At 53.7% G+C, this 23,943-nt stretch overlaps 6 protein-coding genes across 6 annotated transcripts; 1 reads left to right on the top strand and 5 right to left on the bottom strand.

Annotated features, from left to right (window-relative positions):
• Nucleotides 1-635: 635 nt before the first annotated feature.
• BO66DRAFT_411178 (uncharacterized protein) lies at nt 636-1,515 on the bottom strand (the record flags this gene model as incomplete). The annotated part of the gene is made up of 3 exons (XM_025649275.1): nt 636-819; nt 854-1,140; nt 1,225-1,515. The coding sequence occupies 3 exons, from the start codon at nt 1,513-1,515 to the stop codon at nt 636-638; spliced, it is 762 nt and encodes a 253-aa protein (XP_025504333.1).
• Nucleotides 1,516-1,812: 297 nt separating this feature from the next.
• On the bottom strand, nt 1,813-10,197 carry BO66DRAFT_471179 (putative nonribosomal peptide synthase; the record flags this gene model as incomplete). The annotated part of the gene is made up of 2 exons (XM_025652841.1): nt 1,813-9,678; nt 9,757-10,197. 2 exons carry the CDS (start codon nt 10,195-10,197, stop codon nt 2,173-2,175), a joined length of 7,947 nt encoding a protein of 2,648 aa, XP_025504332.1. The 3' UTR covers nt 1,813-2,172.
• A 1,647-nt stretch (nt 10,198-11,844) lies between these two features.
• BO66DRAFT_450822 (putative siderochrome-iron transporter) lies at nt 11,845-13,784 on the top strand (the record flags this gene model as incomplete). Its single annotated transcript, XM_025651832.1, has 3 exons — nt 11,845-12,068; nt 12,142-12,755; nt 12,850-13,784. The coding sequence occupies 3 exons, from the start codon at nt 11,845-11,847 to the stop codon at nt 13,782-13,784; spliced, it is 1,773 nt and encodes a 590-aa protein (XP_025504331.1).
• Nucleotides 13,785-14,005: 221 nt separating this feature from the next.
• Nucleotides 14,006-18,197, bottom strand: BO66DRAFT_450816 (ABC transporter ATP-binding protein; the record flags this gene model as incomplete). Its single annotated transcript, XM_025651831.1, has 4 exons — nt 14,006-16,787; nt 16,860-17,029; nt 17,129-18,074; nt 18,123-18,197. 4 exons carry the CDS (start codon nt 18,195-18,197, stop codon nt 14,016-14,018), a joined length of 3,963 nt encoding a protein of 1,320 aa, XP_025504330.1. The 3' UTR covers nt 14,006-14,015.
• Nucleotides 18,198-20,441: 2,244 nt separating this feature from the next.
• Nucleotides 20,442-21,587, bottom strand: BO66DRAFT_420256 (zinc-dependent alcohol dehydrogenase family protein; the record flags this gene model as incomplete). Its single annotated transcript, XM_025649860.1, has 4 exons — nt 20,442-20,822; nt 20,860-20,972; nt 21,075-21,261; nt 21,324-21,587. The coding sequence occupies 4 exons, from the start codon at nt 21,585-21,587 to the stop codon at nt 20,442-20,444; spliced, it is 945 nt and encodes a 314-aa protein (XP_025504329.1).
• Nucleotides 21,588-22,557: 970 nt separating this feature from the next.
• Nucleotides 22,558-23,926, bottom strand: BO66DRAFT_450806 (NAD-dependent epimerase/dehydratase family protein; the record flags this gene model as incomplete). Its single annotated transcript, XM_025651830.1, has 3 exons — nt 22,558-23,584; nt 23,646-23,851; nt 23,907-23,926. The coding sequence occupies 3 exons, from the start codon at nt 23,924-23,926 to the stop codon at nt 22,725-22,727; spliced, it is 1,086 nt and encodes a 361-aa protein (XP_025504328.1). The 3' UTR covers nt 22,558-22,724.
• Between the last annotated feature and the right edge of the window lie 17 nt (nt 23,927-23,943).

Raw genomic sequence — 23,943 nt, 5'->3', positions numbered from 1 at the left:
GGGGGGGGCGTGAAGTTGTATTTATGTGCTGCTTGGGAACAGAATTAGGGCTTACAGGAGGTATTGGTTTAGGTGTCAGTGAGTCAGTTTCGCATGCACGGGGCGTCATCAGGAAGGCTAGAGGGCCAATCGGGGTGCTGGGCGTAAGACACACCTAGTACGAATCGAGTTTAACATGAAACTAGCCGGGCACTAACATGTGCTAAGTTAATGCTGATGCATAGGGCACTTACTTGCACATGCGGCTCGAATACGGGCTGAAAAAGAGTGGGATCTGTCTGGTTTCCCTCATTAGGCCATGGTAATATGCCCCTACATGGGCAAATCGTATAGGATAATCTAGACCTGCGTTCTCCGCCGACACAGTCACTGTTTTGATGTTGGTCAAGCCAGGATTTATTCTCGTGAAGGCGAAAGCTATGACTGTATCGGCAGCATACATGAGGCATAATTATACGGTATGCAAAGTCGCTCTGGAGTGGGCTGAATACAATGGTCAAACAAATGTTGCCGAATTTCTACGCCCACTGTCCACCGGTCATGGCCCAGGACCCACCTCTCAGTTCACAGCTGAAGATGGATGCCATTTTAGCACTCTTCCCATGGTGGAGATCTTGAAGGAAAGCGACTATCTGTTAGTCTAGTTGTTTCATTGGTTTCGCATTGGTTTCGCATGCTTCAAATTGAAATGCTTCTCGCAAAGAGACATCGTATGGCTCTTTGTCTTTTACTTTTTGTTCAATGAATGCAAAAGTATTGAACGTCCAGTACGGCATAGTAATTCGCCAAAATGATGGGTCGTCATGCGTCTTAGAAAACCTCGGTTGAATATGATTCATAGAAGATGCTGAACAATGCCGTGGGACTGCTGAGTGCTAAGGCACACCAGAACGTCCCTCTCTCCCATCCCTGCTGCAAAATGGAGTGAAGACTGATCGGCGGGTTGATTTGAAGTTCCTCTTCTGCAAAAGCCGCCATAAACTCCGCATGAAACCTTTCGTATTCATCGGAGTTGACTAGATCAATGGCCTGGTTTGTCAGCCAGTAAGGAGGATGAATCATCTGCACTGGATGGGAGCAAGCCCACTCCAAATCGATAAGACACTTGATGTTCCAATTGTCATCGACAAAAACGTTGGTCTAATTTAGATCGGTGAGGTTAAGAAAGAATGGCCCTCGAAGAAACTCGCGACCAAAAAAGCAAGACGAGATGCTTTTCATAACCATCAATGCAGCTGTCTGATAGAAACCATCTTCCAGACTTTTGATCGCGTTAGGCTGATGGCGGAGCCGGCTCTCGTGGAATGCAATAACGTCGTTTAGATAGGAGTCAACGGTATTGTGGGTCACATTTCGCGGTATATCAACCGGAATATGTTCATTTTCCAACTGTTGGATCTCGAGAGTAAGAGGTCGGTTACTCAAGCTCAAATACCCATTTTCATCCAGCACGAAGGAACCGATCTTTGGCAATGGAGTGCGAGCCAAAGTCAATATCCATATTCGAAGATACATACACATAGGACATACTTTTTGGCCATTGGACAATCCAAAGCCATGAAGCTGGGGAGGCGAATCCATGGCCCTGTCTTGGCTTGATTGCAAAGCTGAGTATGTCGACGGTGGCTTGACAATTTGAGTAAGACAAGAGGTCTCGATAAATACTTTGTGTGACGAGAAGGGAAATAGGGGAGTGACAACTGGCACACTGGCGGCTCGGGTGAACAATTCTCCCGGTCGGCCCCTCGTGTGGCTGTGACTTCTTTGATTGTTCTTCATCCTTCCACGCATCCTGTGACACAGTAGATGTCCATCGGCTGCATCTACTGGCCCTCATTGTCATCACAGGAGATACGAGAATATCAAAGCATACCAACAAGAAACTTTGGACAAGAGCTAAGGCACACGAACGGATAAATCTCGGATCCACGGGCTGCGGCTATCCTCCCACCCTCCACTGAGTCAACTAGCCGCAGGGGTTGAGCATGAATTTGCCTCAGGCTTTGCTCTACTTTGGTTTGATTTCTCTAATTACCCTCTACTCCCGCGGCCGAGTTCACATATTATGCTTGTATGGCGAATGATTCGGATTGTTGAAATATGTATCAACACAAACGTAACGCTAGCCATCCCGCAGTACCGGAGCATCGAAGCAGACCTCAAACAGAAAAACTAATCTGACGAAATTGCTCTGACAACTTCCTCAACTTCCTTTCCAATCAACTCCAGAATTCCATCGGCTTCGCGAGACGACATCATATCCAAAGTATAGTCGATCTTCCACAGTAGCGCATCGTCCTGCTCGCTGCACGCCACCTCCAGCATTAGATTGCGACGACACGGCAAGTCGTTCCAGTCCAAGGTGTCAACAGACGTCTTCTCCTCAGTTAACAGCGCAGTCATGGGTCCTTCAGAAGGGCCGATGCGACACGGGGTCAGAATACTATCCCCAGCATCGCCACCGGCATCACGCCTCAACTTGCCCCAGAGGATATTGACAAGCAAATTGAATTGGAGATCGTCACCGGACAATTTCATCATCTGGAGCAGGTCTCGGAGGTCTGTCTGGTCGTGCAGAGCACGTTCGTTCAGGGTTTGCTGGATGTCGCTTATGCTGGCCGATACGGGCCCAGAGAGGGCGTTCTGAACGACAAAAGGTAACGTGTTGACCGTCGGACCGGCCAGTCGATGGATATCGGGAAAGTCGTTGGACCGCCCTGCTGAGAAGAGTCCGAACGTTGGGTGGCCGACTGTTGTGATGCGCGCTAGGCCGCGGCCAACGGCTAGCAAAATGACGGAGGGCATCGAGATGCCTTTCTGGTGACAGAGACTCTCTACCTTGCTCAGTTTTTGCAGGCACAAAAGCTCGGAAGACTTGATATTTCGGAAGTCCTGCTGGTTGTAGGCATTTGATCCTAGAATCGTGGGCTGCCCCATGTTGAGCCTTCGTCGCCAGGACGAATCGGGCTTGCGCTGGGTTTGGCGGACAAACGAGGAGAAGTCAGCCGCAGCTGATAGAGATTTGCCCAGGTAGAGGGCTTCCAGATCTCTCAACAGGATAGGAATTGTCCAAGCGTCATACAAGGCATGATGGAGGGTAAGTAGGAGGGCGTCAGAGTCTGGCGAGTGTATAAGACACAGCCTGGCTGGTGGTATGAACATGGTCGACGGGGAAGCGGCATTCCTGTCGGTAGAATGGTGAACGGAACCCTGAGATGCCTCATTGCACAGTCGCCTCTCCACGTGAACTCTGTCGGCCCGAGGATTCTTAGACACGACTTGCACAACCTCAGCGGAAGACACGGCGGCAAAAGAGGTGCGAAGAATGCTATGTCTCTCCTGAAGCGCGTGCCAAGCATCCTGTATCCGCCTCTCATCAATCCGATCACTGCTGCGGAACGCGAATGTGAACTCCCAAAGTCGTCTGCCACTTTGAAGCCAGCGAGATATGTAGAAAAGCTGACCACTGAGACAAGGTAGAATAGCCTCTACGTCCGCTTCGACCAGAGACAATATAGCCAATGCTTTTTCTCTTGACTCGCGAGTTATCATGGTAGGATGAACAGCGTCGAGTCCCGTATCCGGTAAGGTGATCAGATGCTTCGCAGCAAGTCTCGCAATGCCTCGGACTGTCTTTCCCTGTAGAATATTACTCGCAGAGAGTCTCAATTGAGCCTTCCGGCATCTGGCACTGATGTCAATTGCTAGAATCGAGTCCACTCCAAGTGTGAATACCTCGCTATCATTATGAATCTGCTCAATAGGGGTCCCCGTCACTGTCGCAAGAATCTCCTTGATGACCGTAGCCTGGTGCGCCGCTTCCGGAGAATCGCCAGATTCTTCATCAAGAACCTGCTGGAAGGGAGTAGCAAGGGGCAGGGCACTAAGCCCAGTTGGAAAGCTCAGCACGGGCGCATCGGGGCGGTTGACAATCTCGACCAGCCCTTGAGCAAGCGTCTCGAGCCAGACTTCGAGCTCACCCTTTCCCCCGAAAACATCGCGACAAGACACCCGAATGAACAGAGATTCCGGAGCTTGCTCGAATTCGACATTGAGTTTGTAGTGAGGAGAGACCAGCTCGCGGTCCGACACGTACGGCTGGAATGGCGAGGTACGATCCGGACTTTCCGACTTGTTGAATGTGAAGAGCGCGTCGAACAGTGACGGACTGGGGCTCTGGCTCGTTAAACGCCAGCCTTTCTGGACCTGACCTAACGATACGTGCTGATGCTGTAGAGCATCCGCACAGAAGAGTTGAATAGCCCGCAGGGCCGAGCGAGTGCTCTGCAGAATGGAGTCCAGTGTCAGACGAAAAGGCACCGTGTTGATAAGAGGGCCCACGATTGACCCAGTGGTACCGTCATCCAGTCCACGTCCAGAAACAACATGGCCGAATACCACATCGCGCTGCCCTAACAGAACTGCCAGTGACCTCCCGTAAGCAAACAGGGCGACAGTTTGCAGAGTGACTTCGAGGGAGCTGCATCGATGTAGCAATTCCGCCGCCGGAATCTGCACCTTCACCTCTGCCCATTGCGGTTGGGATGCTGTGGGAGAGTCTATTGGAGCTGGAATACCGGAATATCGATACCCTGCCACAACAGTGGTCCAGAATTGCGTGGATTGTTCCTGAAGACTTGCGACCCGATGAGCAGCCGGCGCGAATGGCTGGACTATCACATCTTGTCCGCGGTAGATCCCCTCCAAGGAGTCAAACATGAGTGGAAGAGAGAACCCGTCATACAGACAGTGATGCATAGTGACGACCATTAGCCGCTGAGCGTTGTGTTGGAGAATGTGAACTTTCCATGGTGAAGTTTGGAAGCTGTCTATCTCGGGATAACCCCCTTCTTCCGAAATTCGACGAATGGCGCTTGCCAACGATTCTTCTTCGATATCATAGAACCACCGTATCGACGGGTGCTTATGAACCGCAGCTAAGAAGCCACCACCTGCCTCGTGCCGATGGAATGTAGTCCGCAGAATATCAGCCTGCTCTGCAAGCTGCTTCCACGCACTCTCCAGATGACCAAGGTTGACGGAGTCGTCTAGAGTGACGATGTGGTGGTGTACATAATCCTTCCCGTTAGTGCTCAAACAATGTGCTATCATGGCCGTCTGCAGCGGCGTGCAGCGGTATGTCTCAACGATTGAGTCGTCTCCATGTAAAAGATTGATGTCCGCATGTGGAACCAATTTAGTCTGTTCACCCTGGCGTACGGAAGGTAAAATCGAAGCGTTCTCCAGATGATTGTACAGTGACCCGACAGACGGATATCTCAAGATATCGCTTGAAGACACTTTGATCTGATGTTCTTGGAAGCAACGGGCGAGCCGGATAGAGATCACCGAGTCGATCCCTAGCGCAAAGAATGAGGAATTCTTGGCAATCTGGTTTTCAGGTAGCCCGGTGATCTGAGAGACGATCTGTCTGATCTTCGTCTCACCTTCTGTCCATTGAATTTCGTCCCATGCAGTTGTCTGTGTCTGTTCTTGTCCCTGAACTAGAGCAGGCTCATCTACGACTGCGTCTCCTGCAGCCACCAGGCTCTGCAACAGGATGACCATTGTGCTGAAAAGGGAAGTAGCTTGCTGGGACAAAGAAGGATCACTGGTGGTTCTCAGCCGCAGAGTGACAGTGTCTGTCTCCGTGTCTGCTCTAACCTCTAGTGCCAGTGGATAGTCTACCTCCATGACACTATCCATTTCCTGCAGCAAGACATCGACTGATGAAGTCTTTACGGCAAGATAAGAGAACATCGTGTTGAATAAAGGGCCTGGAGCGTGGCAATATCGCTGGATAGCACGTAGCGACGTGTGTTGGTGAGGCAAGGACTCCAGACTAGCTCTGGTATGCTCCTTGATCAGATTGACCAGACTCGACGCGCCAGATGACAGGCGGAACCGAGCAGGGACCGTGGTCACAAGGGGAACCAACATGGTTTCGACTGAGTCTACTGGTATCGCTCTACCATTCATGACCCGGCCAAAGATTAGATCACCTTGGCCCAGAAGCTTCGCCAAGGAAATAGCCCATATAGTTTCTATCAACAGCGGGGCAGTTGTCGATATGCGAGAGGCAAGATTAGAGAGCTCAGACAGCTTCAGAGGTAATGTCTCTGTCGTGATACTGTATGTCGTATCGCTCGGGTCATCAACGATGACAACTCCAGGATAGCAGTCTGAGAGATATTGAGACCAGTACTGCTCGGCTTCTTTCTCCGCTGGCCTGACTAAGTATCGATATAAAGGGGTAAGATTAATCGCATCGGTGGATGATTGCCCGGAATAGTGCTGATATAGCCTGTCGAGAAGTATTCCCATACTGGCCCCGTCAAAGATCGAATGATGGATGGACAGCATCAGCCACCCGGAATCATGGTTTTCCGTGGAGCACGCAGCAGTCATGTGCATAGGAGGATGTCTCTCGATGCCCCAAACAATCTTGGATGCAATCTGTGGCTGGCATTTCTCGAAGTGCTGCCGAGCGGCTTGCTCATCCGCTACCTCAATCTCATCCCAAGCTACCTTCGCTACTCGAGGCTTCAAGACCACTTGCACCACCCGGTCATCCATGATGTGGAAACAGGTCCGAAAGATCTCATTCTCCTGTACTACGTCTTCAAATGCCAGTCTGAGTGCTTTTAATGACGCGGTAGGCCGCAACCGAAATAGTGTATGGTTGACGTAGAGTGGAATATCACTGTCAACCGAACTGGAGACAAGGCTTTCCTGGAGAGGTAGGCAAGGTCTGATAATCGCGATTGAGGAATTTGGAATGAGCTTCGGAGAGGCGCGAACGGCACGATCAAGGGTCACCAGCTGCTGCGTAGATTCGAGGAGCTGTCGCCCTGCCTGGGCGCTTCGGCCTGCCTTGTCGCCGTGCCTAGGCAATAGTGCCAGGTGCTCCACAGTTGCACTGCGCATGATGTCGGATGCGGAGCAGATAAAGCCAGCTTCCCGCATCCGAGCTGCTAAATTCAAGGAACTGAGGCTATCCAGCCCCAATTGGAAGATGCTAGTTGTCCTCGTAACGGCATGGCTGTCAGCCGACGTCACGGAGCAAACAAGATCGACAATCCCCTGCTCCTCAATTGTCAACGGTTGATCTTCTGATTCCGGATTTGGTTCTCGCTCTGTGACCGAAGGAGTCTCAGCTCCATGCAGTAGATCGGATGCAGGGATACCCTCGTATAGAGCTACTAGGCGGCGATTGTCTGCTTTGCCCGATATCTGAATGGGTATGAAAGTGACAGGGAGCAAGACACTCGGAACCATGTAAGCTGGGAGCTGCTGACGGCAGCGCTCCAAGACCTGGGGGATCCATTTCTGATACTCCTCCTGCGCAAATACTGGCTGTGCTGTGGCATTTTCAGGACGATCGCTGGCAGGACTTATGAAGGTGACCAACTGAGGCCGCTTCGTGATCGGTGAGGGTGTCACTATCGAAGTGACGTTGACTGGGCGCTCAGCACATCGACGCACTGCGATAGATACTTCTTCCAGCTCCAAACGCTGACCGCGGACCTTTGCTTGACTGTCTCGTCGACCGAGATATTCGACACAATCGTTCGCCATCAAACGAACAATGTCACCGGTGCGGTACATATGTTGCCCGTGAAAGTATGTGAACCCTTTTGCATCCGGCCTACCGTGATATCCCTTAGCGACAAGATCTCCGGTGACGCAGAGCTCTCCTGCCTGGCCTCTTTTCACGTAGTCATTGGTCTCCGGCTCGAGAACATGAAGGGTGATGTTCCCTACCGCTGAGCCAATGTTTCGGACCGTCGAGGAAGCAGTCACCGTGTGGCTTGTCAGCCCGATCGTAACCTCAGTTGGTCCGTATGCGTTGACCAGAGCAATCGATGGCTTTCCGACAAAGCGTTCGATAATTGTCTCCGAGATCTTCTCACCCCCCACCCCGAGATATCGGAGATCGGGCAACTGCTCAGCACTGAGACCCGTGTGCTCGAGGAGGGAAGGCACAAATCCCGCGTGAGATATGCGGCATTGCGTGAGGACCAGGCGGAGGTTATCGAGCAGCATGGTGCGTGGGGCAGTCACCAGACGAAGCCCATGATGCCAGCCCAGAACCATCTCACAGATATGAACATCAAAGGCTCGACTGGCATGCGCCAAGTAACTGCCCGCGCCTCCTAGCTTCAAGGTGTCTGGCACATCCCGACAGATATATTCGGACTGCGCTTCTGTGAAGGCAGACAGATTGCCACGGCTGACCAAAACGCCCTTCGGCAGCCCCGTGGACCCGGACGTGTAGAGAAGATAACAGTTGTCAGACGGGTCTGCCTCAATCACTGCTACTTCGTCAATGCTAGAAAGCTCCTCATGAAGCTCAGGACTGTTGACATCAATGACCTCGCATCCATCCGGAGGTACTACGTCTCCTAACACCTCATGATCCGAGAACAAAGCCGTAGCACCACTATCACTAAGCAGGAGGACTCGCCGCGCTTCGGGCAGGTCTTCCGCAATGGGAATGTAGCAGTTCCCACTCTTCCAGATCGCCAAGACTATTGCGTACGTGATGAAGGAGCGACCAAGACAGACGCCAATCATCAAATTGCGCCAGCCTCGGCGGACGAGCCACGTTGCAATCCGGTCAGAAGTCTGTGCCAGCTCGCCATAAGTCCACATTCGAGACTGAATTCCGTCTTCACTGACTGACTCTATGACTTCAACGGCTGGCCAGGTTGGATTCGACTTCGCCCAGTGTTCTACCCAATGAAATGGAGATAGACTGGGTGCTTGCTTCAGTTGCTCGCTGACCACAGGTGCGTGCATGGAGAGAAGGTATCTGGGAAAGGTCCGAGTGAGGTCGTGAATCTGCTCTGTCGGATTGCCGATCATTACAGTGATCAAAGCATCAATCTGCTGTAACACGAGGTCTACATGATGAGTGTCCATCAAGTCACCTCGAACTGAGAGCGTGCATGACAGATTGTCTTTCCCAGAGCATTGGACGCTCAATGAGATTGGTGAGCTATCGATGTTAAACTGCGCAGAGTGTTTTTCTCCTGGCTCGGCATGAGTATTCCCCGTGTAATGTGCATTGAACGGGGCCTGTTGAGGAGGACATTGCAGGATCTCTCGCATCAACCCGAGTGGCACTTCTTTCAGTGCAACTGCACTTGACATGAAGCCATCAATTTGACGTAATAAGTCTGTCGCCGTCATTTGAGGATCGACGACAATCGGAACAGGTACAGTGGAATCCGAAGTCAGGGCAGCCGAATCAGCGGTGGATGAGGTGACGTCTCCGAGAATCACTCTATCCAGCTCAAGGTATTCGGACAGGATCGTCGCAAATGCGCCTTGGAAAATCGTGTCAATTGACTTGAGGCCGTACTGAGCCGCGAAATCCTCAAATTTCTTCCTGGACGCCTCCAGAGTGAGGGTTCGTGACACGGTTGGTGGATAGTCCGGCTCCAGAACCATGCGCACGCAAGAGAGTGTTGGGAATTGTCTTTCGCAGACTCCGACGAAACCCTCGAGATGCTTTTGCCAAAATTGAGAAGGATCGTTTTGCTTGTCATTGCACGGCAGCAATGACTCCAACTGTTGCACCAATGCCTGCAGACCTTTGCCCTGGACCGACCGTGATTTATATATCAACCTGGCTTCGGAGGATGCGACATCGACGCATAAATTTAATGGGATCTAGAGGACGCAAGGAAATGGTCAGCAGTCGCACTGCGTGGGACAGTCATGGCTATACTCTAACTCAGTAACTCATACATTATTCTCTGACCTCACTGGCATCTTTCCGCCATGGACGAGACACAGCCCGAACTCGACCCTCTTCATAAGCACGTTGGCGTCTAAGACCGGAACATGAAAGACACCCCATTCGAGCGCCAAACTGTACTCCATGCATTGTGCAATGACCAGTATGCGTTCAGCCTCGCAGTCTTCTGCTCGTGCACTGACCCAGAAGGCAACCTGTGTCTGGCCGGTTGCATGCATCACCCAGCGCGCATATCCCTCCACCAGGGCATCGACATTGGCTGAACTCGTGAGGTATCTCAGTTGCTTCACATCATATACAGCATTTTCCGTAGTCTGTTCATCCGATGACTTTAAAGGTTGCTCGGGAGCTAGAGTGGTCGGCACAGGAGTGTCCCCCAGCCCGTTAGTTGGACGCAAGAGATGCCCCCAGAGTTTGAGGACTGGTACCATCATGATTTCGAGTCTTTGGGTCTAACGAGCATTGACTGCGTGCTGGTCTGTGGTTGCACACCATATCAGCTCTATCCTGTTCAGCGCGGATAACGAGCGTCTCCCGTCTCTCTATTTATCCGTATTTGTCCACTGTTCTTTCTCTGTTTCACTGCTACATGAGCCCCCCCTCCCTCCTCCTGCCTTCCCCCTCGGATTATTCACACACCCGGGCGAGAACTACCAACCAGTACAGAACAACGACCTATCCTAATCCAGCAACCATAAAACCGGCCGACCCCACGCAGTGACGCTTTACAACTGCGTATGTCTGTCATGAATGATGGTAATTTTCAACCTGGTAATTCCCGCAGCCTGCCAAGATGATCCTACAGACAGGGGCAAATGAGACATTGCTTCTTGGCGAGACATGTCCCCCCTCTTGGCAGCACGGCCTCTAGCGCTTTCCGCGCTTGCTCGTATCGTCAGCTTGCTGAGGAGATCATCACTCGATCAGTTCTCGGCATATGAATATGTTCTCGGTGAGGTCCACGGGTCTACGCTACTGTGTTGTACCGATCATGCCGGGACAGTAAGCGGCTGTGGTGGTGGATGCTGGCCTACTTGTAATCTGCATGAGCAGTGAATACATCCTATATTGTTTCGACTCGAAGACTGAAGTACAGAGAATCAAGGAACGACCACCACGACACTGGCATGCAACCCTCACACAGATCATATCCCGAGCAACCCCAATTACCCATGTCAGCGTTGCAAGAAGCCGGTACCGGCGATTATCAGATTGATAAGGAAGGCTTGATTTACGCCGACTGGCTTGTGATCGGTGGGATATGGTTCGACAGGGCGGGGCCAACGGGTGTGGAAAACTCTGCTTACACGCTAGGGAAAATGCACATGATGGGAGTCCGCTTAGCTAACCCAAGATATCCACACAGCAAAGCTCGTCGGGTTGGCCCTCTCAGCTTGTGGCACCGTAGGATGTGTCTTGCTGGATTGGGCTACTGGTCAAGTCCTGCGTCATAATCCGCCCGGTGTTGACTTTCGGGGGGCGGTAAAATAAATTGAGGTTGCATGCCAAGGATCTGATTACCAATTCCTAGCAGAATTGAGTTCAGGGTCTCACTAAAGGGGGTTGCGAGTGCATGCCAAGAAGCAAAGGGGCCAATGGCGGGCGATTATCAGAACAGGGGTTCAGTTGAGATGCGATTATCAGATTAGATGGCGGTCGGTGCGTGGGTCCCGAGCGGCTGCGCGAGAGCTGATACGTCAATCGTGAGAAACAGGGTCTATGCTGTTGCTTGTTACCACCGGACCGTAATTTTCAGATACGAGATACCAGCCATACCGCAGTGGGAGTCGTACGACCCTTCCCAACGCCGAGGAGTGAAAGCATTGCACTATCAGATTTTAGTCTCGTTCGGGATCAATAGCGCCCCCAAGCCGAGTTACGCCAGCGAGGAGGAAAAATTCTGTTGCCACCCATGTGAGACGCATGTTCCACGGAAGGCTGTCTGCCGGTGCTGTCCTGTCGATACCTTTTTCAGTTGCTTCGACGCGTGTCTTAAACTGCGCTCCTCTCGATCGCAACATTTGGCAAAGATCTGCTCTTCCTTTGGACATCGTGTCGGTTGACTACACAAACTAGCCATGGCAAGTCGTGCTTCGCTCGATCGTACTCGAGTCCATCAGACTTCATCCGCAGACCAAGTGACTGCCTCCGACCCTGAGAAGCACGAACCCCCGACCTCGAATAACAAGGAAGCTCAAGGGCAAGTCAACGGGGCCATGGAGGACGGAGCAACAGGCCTCAACAAGGTCGAGGCCGCAGCTTCCGTCTGGACCAAGAAGACATTGCTGGTGATCTACGCCTGGTTCGTTACCCTGCCTGTCCCTCAGTCCCTGCAACAAAAAGAAAACAGGCTAACAAATGTCCCCTCATCCCAGGATCTGGGTCTGTTTCTTCATGCTCGCCTTCCACTCCTCGATCGGCCTCAACGTCTTGGTGTACGCATACGCGAACTTCAACACCGCCCCGGAGATCTCGACGGCCGCGATCCTCGCGACCGTCGTCGGCGGCGTGATGAAGCTACCGGTCGCCAAGATTCTGAACGTCTGGGGCCGCGCGGAAGCCCTCCTCATCTTCACATGCCTCTTCGTGCTGGGGATCATCGTCCTGGCCGCCTGCACGGGGCCCAGCGGGTTCGCCGCCGGCTACGTGCTGTACTGGGTGAGCTACAACGCCCTGTACCTGATCCTGGATGTATTCATGGCCGACACCTCGGGGCTGCGCAACCGGGCGTTCGCGTTCGGGTTCGCCAACACGCCCTTCATCTGCACGGCGTTCACCGGCCCGCTCGCCGCGCAGTCGTTCCTGTCGATGACCTCGTGGCGCTGGGCCTACGGCGCCTTCGCCATCATCTTCCCCTGCGTGTTCCTGCCCCTGGCGGTGGTCTTCAAGTTCCACGAGCGCAAGGCCAAACAACTGGGCATCTACACCCCCCGCCAGAGCAACCGCACCTGGCCCCAGTCCGTGCTGCATTACATCCACGAGTTCGACGGTACGCCACTGCCCCCTGCCCCCTTCCCCCTCACCCCAGCCATCCCCTCCCGCCTAAACCCACCCCCGCAACTAACTAACCCTCAACCCCCCAGTCCCCGGCGCCCTCATCCTAATCGCCGCATTCATCCTCCTCCTCCTCCCCTTCAGCCTCACCGTCTACGGCCGGGCGCAATACAGCTCAGCGACCTTCATCGCGATGCTCAGCATCGGCTTCATGCTCCTCCTCGCCTTCGCCGTCTGGGAGCGGCTGTACGCCCGCCGCGCGTTCATCCGGTACGAGCTCCTGCGGCAGCGCACCGTGCTGGGCGCGTGCCTGCTGTCCGCGTTCCTGAACCTCGGCTACGCGGCGTGGGACCTGTACTTCCTGAACTTCGCGATGGTGGTGCACGACCTGACGCCGGCGGCGGGCGGGTACATGAACCAGATCTACAACATCGGGTCGTGCTTCTGGGCCCCGCTGTTCGGGCTGTACATCCGCCGCACCCGCCGGTTCCGGGCCGCGTGCCTGTACTTCGGCCTCCCGCTGATGCTCCTGGGATCCGGGCTGATGGTCTACTTCCGCGGCGAGCACCATCCCATCGGGTATGTGGTGATGTGTCAGATCTTCATTGCGGCTGCGGGCGGTACGCTGGTGATTGGCCAGGATATGGCGGTCATGGCGGTCGCGGATCACGATGGCGTGCCGATGATGCTGTCGGTGCTGGGGCTGTTTGCCAGTTTGGGCGGCGCCGCCGGGAATACCGTCGGGTCGGCGGTGTATACCAATGTCTTTCCGGACCGGCTGCGGCAGGCGTTGCCGGCGGCGGCCCAGGAGGATTGGGCCGATATCTATCTCGGTGGGTATCTGGCCCAGATGGCCTACCCCGTGGGCTCGGAGGTGCGCACGGCCATCAACTTTGCCTGGGGCGAGAGTCAGAAGTATAGCTGTATTGCCACCACGGCGGTGCTGGCGCTCGGGTTCCCGTGTATTCTGATCTGGAAGAATGTGAGCGTCGATCAGAGGCAGAATAAGGGGGTGATGCTGTAGGTTTGGGGAGAGTATGTAGGTGATGAAGGTTGCGAGAGCGAGGGGGTAATTATCCTACCAGGTTATTATTGTGCTGGATCCTGTGATTTAATCTCGTGATGTTGCACTTGATCGGTGCCGGTTAATAGAGGTGGCTTTTTTATATTCCGTACAGATATTTTAATATTTACCAAGTTCTCCACTCTAAAAGATTCACACAAGTCAACCTCCACCGCCTACGACACCTCTAAGTCACATATCCAACGACTGATGCACCACACTCTCCCGATAAACTGCACTCCGCTCCACCAACTCCGCATGCGTCCCCTGCACCGTACACCGACCCTCCTCAATCAGGAAAATCCGATCCGCCCGATAAATCGTGCGCAGTCGGTGCGCGATCGCCACGATCGTCGTCTTCCCCACGAACCCCTGCAGCGCCTCCTGGATCTTCCTCTCCGACTCCCCGTCCAACGCACTCGTCGACTCATCCAGGAGCAACAGGCGGGGCTTGCGTAGGAACGCCCGTGCGATCGCCAGCCGCTGCCGCTGACCGCCCGAGAACTGCTTTCCGTTGTGCGTGCAAATCGTCTCGTACGTGTCCGGCAATTCCATGATCACGTCGTGGATCTGGGCGAGTTTACACGCGGCCTCGATCTCGGACTGCGTGGGTGTGTCGGCGGGCCGAGCTCCGAGCGCGATGTTGAAAGCGACGCTGCCTTCGAAGAGCACACTCTCCTGCGGGACGAGGGCGATCTCGTCGCGGAAGTCCGTGGAACGGACGCGGGTGATGTCCTGATTGTCGATGTAGATGGCACCCGAGGATGGGTAGTAGAAGCGTTCCAGCATCGCCAGGATGGTGGACTTGCCTGAGCCACTGGGGCCGACGAGGGCGTAGAATCCACCTGGAGCCAAGGTGAGGCTGAGGTCGCGGAGGACGGGGAGGTCCGGCGAGGTAGGGTACGAGAACTGCACGTGACGCAGCTCGGCGCCAATGGGGGTAGGTGAAGGCGTCGATTTGGAGGAAGGCATACAGGCTGGGTTGGCTTCGATATCGACGTCAGACTTCTCCCCGCACGGAATTATCTCTTTATGCCTGTCCGTTTGGGCTTCTTTCTCTGCGGAGTCGGTGTTCACCAAGTCCACAATGCGAGAAGCAGCCTTGCCAGCTTTGGAGAGGTCCGGTGCAAGGGCGAGCATCTGGCCGCAAGATTGAGTGCTGAAGAGTAGCGCGGGCAGGACAATGAAGAACTGCGTTTGAGAGTAGAGACCCGAGGCAATCTGCTTGGAGCCCCACCAGTAAGCGAGAGCGCTGATCAGGTTGCTGACGCTGAAGGCAGTGGCCAGCCAAAAGTTGCCCCAGGCGATGGCCTTCTTGGTCTTCCTGTATGGGCCCTGGATTGCATGGATGAACTCCCGGTAAAGCTGCCTTTCCAGGGAGAATCCAGCCACGAAACGCAGATTTTCCAGCGCCTCGACGGTGATCTCAGTCACCCGCGAGAATGCTTTCTTGTGCCGCTCGGCAAATTGATTCTGTACGCGGAGCTTCATGACCCCGGCTGCCAAGAGGACAGGAATGGTAGGCAGCAGAACAATGGAGATCTTCCACGCAACGATGAACGAGATAATAATCCCGGCAAACAAATTGACAGTTGTTGCCAGCAGAAGACCAATTGTTGTTCCAGTCAGGCCGCTGATAGCTGAAGCATCGCCGGTGAGGTAGGAGATCAGCGTCCCTGGACTGCGTCCATCTGTGCCATGCCAGGTGATAGTCTGGGCGAGCAAGGAGCGGAAGGACGCAACGCGGATGCGATAGAGTGTTTGATCTGCAGCCCACCCATAGGCACAGCCGCCGATGATGTTGGCAAAGAACTCTACGAGTCCGACGATGAAGAACATGAGGCCGAAGAAACTTCCGCTGTGTCGGATGCTGGGAGTGCCTTTACATGGACTGAGCGCTCCCAGCGTATTGCCGAATAGAACCGCGTTTGAGCTATAGCTAGCACCAATAATGACCGACATACCCAGCCCTAGTATGATCAGAAGAAGATTAGGACGGATAAAAGAGAAACAGATCTTCAAAGTTAGGCGCTTCGAGTGGGGGGTGTCCTCTTGCTGTGCTATTGACGTCTGTTCCACGGTCGCATCGATCTTATCTTTCTCGTGGATGTTGTCTTTCTCAGTGACAGGCACAAGCTCGGTGGGAATGCCAGGTGTATCATTCATGCTGCCGGCGGCCGTCATAAGCTCTTGCGCCTCCCCTTGATCCAACTTTTGCTGTGCAATCATCGCTGCATACCTACCACCCCGGTCTATTAACTCCTGCGGAGATCCATACTCAGCCACTCGTCCCTTCTCGATGACGATGATCTGATCAGCGTCCTTGACCGTTGCCAGACGGTGCGCGATAGAGACTATCGTCGTAGTCCCCGACACCTTGAGCAAGGCCTCATGGATCAAGCGTTCACTGATAGAATCAAGTGCAGCGGTTGCCTCATCAAGTACAAGTAACTTGGGCTCACGAACAAGTGCGGTCGCAAGAGCAATGCGCTGCCGTTGACCACCGCTCAACTGCCCCCCAGCAGTCCCAACACTCGTCGCTATTCCAAAGGCTTGGGCTTCAATGAATGAAAGTGCATTCGCTTTATCGGCAGCTTCTTTCGCCCGACGAACAATTTCGGCAATCCTAGGATCGCAAGCAGCGAGAGCGTCTTTTTCCGGAGTCCCCGCTTGAATCTGCTCCACGGCAGCCGACAAACTCATATCCAGAATCACCTCCGTCAAACCTTCGTGCGCTGTAGACCCGACGAGCCCGTAAGCAATGTTCTCCAGGATCGACCGATCGAAGAGTTGGGACTCTTGCTGAACAAAACCCAACTGCCCGCGCAGGCTTGCCACGTTCACCGCACGGATATCTTGACTCCCGATCCGGACTACCCCGGAGCATGGATCATAGAACCGCTCCAGAAGTGCCACGATGGTGGACTTGCCTCCACCTGACGGACCCACGATGGCAGTGTGTTTCTTTGGCGGAATGTAACAATTAACCCCTTACAGAACGCGGTTCGAAGGACGTGCGGGATATGTAAAGTTCACATCTTCGAAAACAATCTCCTGATCAGCGAGGTCTACGCTCTGTTCCCACGTCTCTGCAGTGCCATCGATTTGAGAGTCACGGTTGATGACCTCCAACAGCCGTTCGGATGCACTTGCGGCGGCGCTGAACACATGCATGTACGGAGAGACTTGACTCAATATGAAGGAGGCTGTAAGACATCTGTCAGCATGCCAGAGCTAGACCAATGCAAGGTTCCCAAATGCCAATCGCAGATAATTAAAGGAAGAGGGAAGGAAAGAAAACTAACCATCGATGAGAATAAAGATCACCGTGTACACGGCCCCAAGGGAGACCCCAGACCCAATACCATCAATATAGTCCGCAATCAGGTGCGCACCCTTCCAATACGCCAGAGCATTGGAGGAATACACGATAAAGAACAAAAAGCCCATCTGGGCCGCATGCACTGCCGCCTTCTTCAACGCATCCTTGCGCGCGTTGTAGAGATTCGATGAGAACAACTCCTCCAGGCGCCGATGGGCATTGAAAGCATGCACGATGCGGGGATGCGACAGGCTGGAAGAGGCAATGGAGGTCGCCCGATCGACATGTTTCCCGACGCGGTTGCCATACCGCGAGGTAAAGTGGCCTCCCACCAGCGACATGGCAAAGAAGCACGGCACGATGGCGATCAGGATCCCCGCCACAACGGGCACTTTGATGAAGGCCACGATGTACGCGGTGATGAAATACGACAGCGTCGCGATGTATATGCCCACCTTCTCCGAGGTCCCCGACTGCACCGTCTCGATGTCGCTCACCAGCCGCGAGATGACCTGTCCCGAGGGTAGGCTGTCATGGAACGCGGCTTCCTGGCGGATCAGGCTGCGGAAGTACCCCTTGCGGTAGCGACGGGCCAAACGCTCGCTGACCAGCGCCCAGCAGGCGGCGTAGATGTAGATGGCGGCGAAGTTGAAGATGGTGATGTAGATCAGATAGAGAACTTTCGTCCGGACGGAGGACGGGTCGTACGTGGTCGCGGAGCAGGAGACATCGTTGAGCTCGTTGATGAGCTGGCCGAGCACGATTCCCAGCAGAGGCTCGGGGATGCCGGCTGCGATGGCGAAGAAGGTGCCGACGAGTATGAGGGCCAGGTCGACGCGGGTGTAGTCGAGCGAGAACAGCAGACGGATGAAGCTAAAGGCAGTCTTGATGTCCTTTGGCTTTGGGATGCATCGCGACACCAGGAGGATCTATCTCGGTCAGTGGTTCGTGTAGAGATGAAGAGGTTGAAGCCTTACGGCCTTCTGAGCGTGGCTTGCGCTCTTGACAGCTCCTTCCGTCTGATCGCTCTTCGAAGGCTCTGATGCTGACATTGTGAAGCAACAACACCCTGGACGGCAGCGGCGCAGTGACTGTGAAACCTCGAGGGAAGCAGGTATAGAACACCGTTGACCTCGATTTCGGCAATCACTCGACCGACAACACTTCGGCCACGCCGACTAGGGTCAGTCGGCAGGATTGGCATTCTTTACGTAAAACAAAAGCTAAGAGAATGGTCTCTCATGCCTAGATTGATTATCAGATCATCAGATAAGAGGGTCTCCGCGGATTACGGTATCATACCCAATACAGCTGTAACCCCCATACACGGTATTAATTTCCGCCCCCGTTTTGCAAATATACATAGCATTCACTCACTGTTCCTGTGCCCACCAGCAGCCGCTGGAAGATTGTCACCTTCCTGATTGAACATAGTTTCTTATAGGTAGGCTTCTATGGGAGGCTCCAGTGCAGGCACCTCAGACTAGTCCTTCGTGTCCCATCAATGTGTCTCAGACCCTGTCTGGGCATCATGTGATCTGTGATGTTCCTTCCGACGCTCAACAAGTACCTCCATACCTACTCTCAAGGAATCGAATTTTGATTTGTTGCCTGAGGGACCCAATGGTGCGAGCGTTTTCATTTCAGTTATAGGTCCGATGCTTGTGAGAACACAAGCCCAACATGTTCTGACTGACCCCTTCACACTCGCAGGTATGCCGAAAAGAAAATGGCATTATCAAAACAGAGCTGTGCCAACCAGATCCGTCCAGCTCGGAGCCGATCATTCCGGAATTATTACCTAGTCGAGATCAATTGTCTCACTCGGCGGCGGGGAGTTCTCGCGACAACAAATTGGCTTCAACTTTCAAACCAAGGGCCATTGAGGGGGGCCAACGTAGGAGCGTAGCGAAATAGACACCTCAAGCGAACAGTGGCAACATACTTACTCTCTTCAATAACATCAACCCTATGCCAAGTATTGGCATCCATCTGCGCGATTTTCCATAGCTTTACATGCAAAAAGAACAAAAAAACCAAAAAAAAAGAAACATTCTGTATACTACTTACAACACAGCGCCCGGACACCCTCCCACGATGTAACATCGACCCGGATATTGACACTTGGCAGGAGGGGTTTCATTCACCGGGATTTCGCCGGTCGTCACAGCGAAGCCCCCCTACACCGTGAGGCAAGCTGGACCGAGTCTGTTAGGTGGTAAGACTAGGTAGGTACCTTCCCAGCAGGTTTGAGAATTGCAAGCCTTCCAGGTCATTGACCTCGCGCGTTGCATGCACGGATTCCTCCCGAATCAACAACCCGGGTTCGCCCTCGCCCCCACCTTTTGATCGTGAGAGTGAGTCATCCGTGAGCGTAGGCGAGACATCGACCTGCGAGCATATCTCGACGGTTCTGCAAATGATAGGAGTCTGTTGGGTCCGATTGACGGAGGAGGATGGAGCGGCATGATCGCAATCTATTGACCATAGACTTCCAAATGATAAGATATGACAACCGGCCGGCTGCCTACGGTCTCGAGGGCTCTGAGCATTGCATGCTACCGCTGCTCATATTGCTAGAAGATTTCCAAGCTAAATCTTGGCGGCTGTGGGGACGGTGAAGGAAGATTGACCGCCGTGGTCAACGGCAAAATCACTTTCACGATTGTTTGGTGAAGGAAACGCTGAGGGAGATCTTAGTGATTGATAGGCTAACTGGATCATGTTGATCTGTTGAGTCTGGGTATTCAGCATCCCGACAAACGATGATGTACCACCAACCTATTGGCCCCAGTAAGCTTCCCTTTTTCTTCATCCTTTTTCTGCTGCTGAAGACAGGGGAATATTAGACTGATACTTGTTTGAAGAGGCCGCGCCTCAGGGAAAACTTGTCAAGACATTTGTTTCATGACACACAGAGCAAGTGTCGAGTAGAGAGGTTATTTAAACTCGTGGGATGAGCCACGGTCTATAGTCTGCAAGTAGTTCGCTCTTGAATCGGTGTGAAAGACTATGTAGGCTGTCGAGATCTGGATACGGATCCTCTTTATAACGAGTCTGTACAGACTTGATTACAGCCAGGATACTAGTAGGCTGGTGCCCTCTTCGAATCCAGTCCCATGGAATGCTGACTCCTCATACAGAGTGCATAAATTGGTTTTCTCAAAAGGCTCCCACGAAATATATCTCAATCTAAGCCCCAATGCTACAAGTATTCCAAATGCACATTCCAAGCCAAGAGAAAGGAGGAAACAGCTCTAAGCCAGTATCCCTCCTAATAACGCACTCCCTTCCACTCAGGCAACCTTAATGCACACCTTCCCGATCTGCGCACCAGAGGCAGCATACTTGTAGGCCTCCACGACGGCCTTCTCATTGAAATCAAAGACCTTATCCACGGGCAGCCGGAGACCCCGCGTCGCCACGAAGCGCGTCACCTCCTGGAGCAGCTGCGTGGAGCCGACGGTGATACCGCGGACGACGGCGCCCTTGGACAGGGCAAGAGCCGCGACGTCCGGCATCTTGGCCTGGTCGGCTTGCGACAGGAAGCCGATCACCGAGATGTTGCCGCCCATCTTGACGGCATTGAGGGACTCGCCGATCGTGCCCGATCCGCCGTTCTCGAAGATGTAGTCGACCCCCTGGCCCTGGGTCAGGCGGAGAACCTCCTTGGACCACTCGGGGTGGGTCTTGTAGTTGACCACATTCGTCCACGCCGTAGTCGGCCTGAACGCGCTTCAGCTTCTCGTCGCTGGAGGAGGTGATGATGGTGCGGGCGCCGGCCGCCTTGGCCAGGATCAGGCCGGTGATGGAGACGCCGCCGGTTCCTAGGTTGATGTTAGATAGATTCGTTGGTTTTGTACTGAGAAGCGGTTGGGGAAGAAACGGAGTGAAAGGTAACGGAAATGGATGGGAAAGAATGAACATACCCTGAAACAGAACAGTCTGGCCGGGACGAAGGGGAATATTCCCATATAGCGCATTCCACGCAGTCACACCCGTGCAGACCAGAGTCGACCATTCGCAGAAGGACAAGGCGGATTCCTTGGGGACCTGCACCGCCGAGGCAGCCGGGATGCAGACGTATTCGCGAAGCACACCGTCAATCGGACCACCCTGACCGTTCTCCCAGTTCAATTGGGGCCGAAGAGGTTGGTGATATCGAAAGTACCAATCACGTGGTCACCAACGGTAACGTTCTTCACGCCTTCACCGACCTTCACCACGACGCCAGCGGCGTCCGAGCAAGGAACCACATTGTCCTTGACGGGGAAGGGGTAGAGCGAGGTGGCGACGCCGATGTCTCGGTAGTTTAGGGATACGCCGTGCACCCTGACCAGAACCTCGTACTTGGTCGGCTCGGGCACGGACTCCTGGAACTCCTTCAGGTTCTCGACCGAGTTCCGAGGGCCGTTGATGCGGATGACTCTTTGGCTGGGCATGATTCTTGAGGGTCGACGTTGACTATCGGGAACCGGCTGGTGGATGTTGGTGGTTGGTAGTTAAAGATCTGACTCAAGCGTGAACTGGAAAGGGCAAACTGAACATGGAAGTCGGTCAAGGCAGGAGCTCCTGGCAAGCTTTTATGTCCCGGTTCTTCTACATGGAGAGAAGTTCTCACCTTGGTAATGCGGTGTGTGGGGAAAAAATGGTTCATGAGATAATTCAGGTGCAGCTCAGTTTGCAGAAAGTAACGTCATGACCTTCAACGGCGGCGTTGGAGAGTCGAGTGTTGGGGAAAGCTTATCCCCAAACTGATGCAACCTGCTTCTCCAAATTTGGAGATCCGGCGGGGGCAACTTTACCAATCCCAGCCAGCCCTTGGCGTGTCAAATCTTCGGCCCGGGCGGGGCTACGACGGTGCCATCATTTGTAAGCAAAACGTCTTGGAGATTTGAGAGACGCCTCCTAGTACAAGTATTGGGTAGGAATTGTGATCGATTGTTTCGTTGTGTTTCTGATTCGGTAGGGGGTTGCAAACAATCACGTGATGATGATCCGACGATTCAGTTGGAGAATGAAATCATATGCGTACGATGGATAGGGCCGGGAAGGGCCTCGTGGAGAGGACTGGAATCCGGAATAAGGATCAAACATCAATGATGATCCGCTAACCGGTGAATTTGAGTACGATCTTTGTTAGAGTAAATACGTGAGTGTAATGGACACATATATCTACCGGCGAGGACTGGACGTTTCTAAAGAATTTATCATATAACTTTGAATCACTTGCTGAAGCTAGGGAAGTATAAACTTCTGTTCGTAGGATAAAGTTTGTCCTTATCGTGGTAAACAATGAGGATGTATGACCCCACAGAATGGTTAACCTGTTATATTGAGCTTCTACTGTACATAGATGTATGTACAAACTTCTGCCATGTGCAAATTGAGAGCCATGAGTGTGTGGAGGATGTTGATGTTGGCACAAGCTGATCTACAGTACATAACGAACCCAACAATCACGGCATTACAGGCTGAAGCGTATATAGAATGTATGTGCTCCAGCCCTTGCACAAGCAACCAGAGAACAAATACATTGGAGAAGTTCCAAACATCAAACGGTCCCGAATTTCAGGCTATCAAATCGGAGACCCAGCCTCCGATCTCAGCCACAACAACGTCGCCTCCACATCCAACATACGCTCGAGATCGGAGAAGATATCCGCCTCCATGGGCGTCCAGCCCAGCATCTCGCGGGCGCGGCGCGCGACCCCCAAACTCGTGGAACTCACATCCATCTGGCCGCCATACCAGAACCGCTGCACGACATGATTGGGCAGATCCTCGGCTTCCGGCGAGTCCAGCCACCCCCTCTGGTACCCCAACTCCGCCAGTCGCCGGATGACATCCCCCCACGCAAACTCGCCATTCTCCGCAAAATAGTACCCGTGCTCGTTCCACAGCTCCCTTGGGGAGTGCTCGTCCATCGCCGCCTCCGTCAGTAACAGGTACATCCGCGCAATGTCCTGCGTGTGCACCATGTGCCATCGGTTCTCATTCCCGTGGATGGTGAACGCCCTCCGGCGGCGGAGCATCACGTTGAGCAACCGGGGCACCTGGATGGAGCGCGTGAAGCCGGGGAAGCGCGAGGGCCCGTAGACGGTCGGCGGGCAGACGATGGCGGTGCGGATCTGGGGGTGTCCGCGGCCGCGCAGGATGGCCATGTCGACGTCGCGATGCGCCGCCCAGTTGGGCAGCACGTGGTCGTAGCCGGTGGGCTCGGGATCGGCGGCGGATGGCAGACTGGTCAGCTCAGCGACGCCCTCGAGGTCATGGTAGTAGCGCGGAATCAGCTGGCCCCAGTTCGAGGGCTGGGCCTCCATCTCCCAGGCGATGATCTTGGCGCCGGAGGTGTGAATTACCGTGCCCTGCTCTTTACGCCGGGCCAGACCTCGGATGATGGCTTCTGCAGCGGGGAGGTGGTCGCAGTTGGCGAAATCTGATCACAGTCAATGATTCTGTACGTAGAGTGCACTGCACATGTCCCCTGCGATGCATACTTAGGACAACATCAGATTTGCTGCTCTCCTGCTCTAGCAGGTCGACGTCATCCAGCGACCCTGGGATAATCTCAACGGTTGGATAGTTAGTTCGGAGCAAACTGATCTTGCGGACGTCCCGGACAAGAACGACGATCTCCCAGTCCGGATGTTTTTCCACGAGTATGTGTAGGAAATCGCCTCCGATGAGGCCAGTTGCGCCGGTGCTGATGCTCAATTAGTTGTTGTTGTCTGGCTTGGGTCTGTAGTGGGTTTGCGTACATGAAGATCCTCAGAGCCATACTTGCAGGCTGACTGA

The sequence above is a fragment of the Aspergillus aculeatinus genome (assembly GCF_003184765.1).
Source record: "Aspergillus aculeatinus CBS 121060 unplaced genomic scaffold BO66scaffold_22, whole genome shotgun sequence".
In the NCBI taxonomy this organism is placed as follows: domain Eukaryota; kingdom Fungi; phylum Ascomycota; class Eurotiomycetes; order Eurotiales; family Aspergillaceae; genus Aspergillus; species Aspergillus aculeatinus.
The sequence above is the reverse complement of the archived record's forward strand: the minus strand, read 5'-3'. Positions and strand labels throughout refer to the sequence as shown.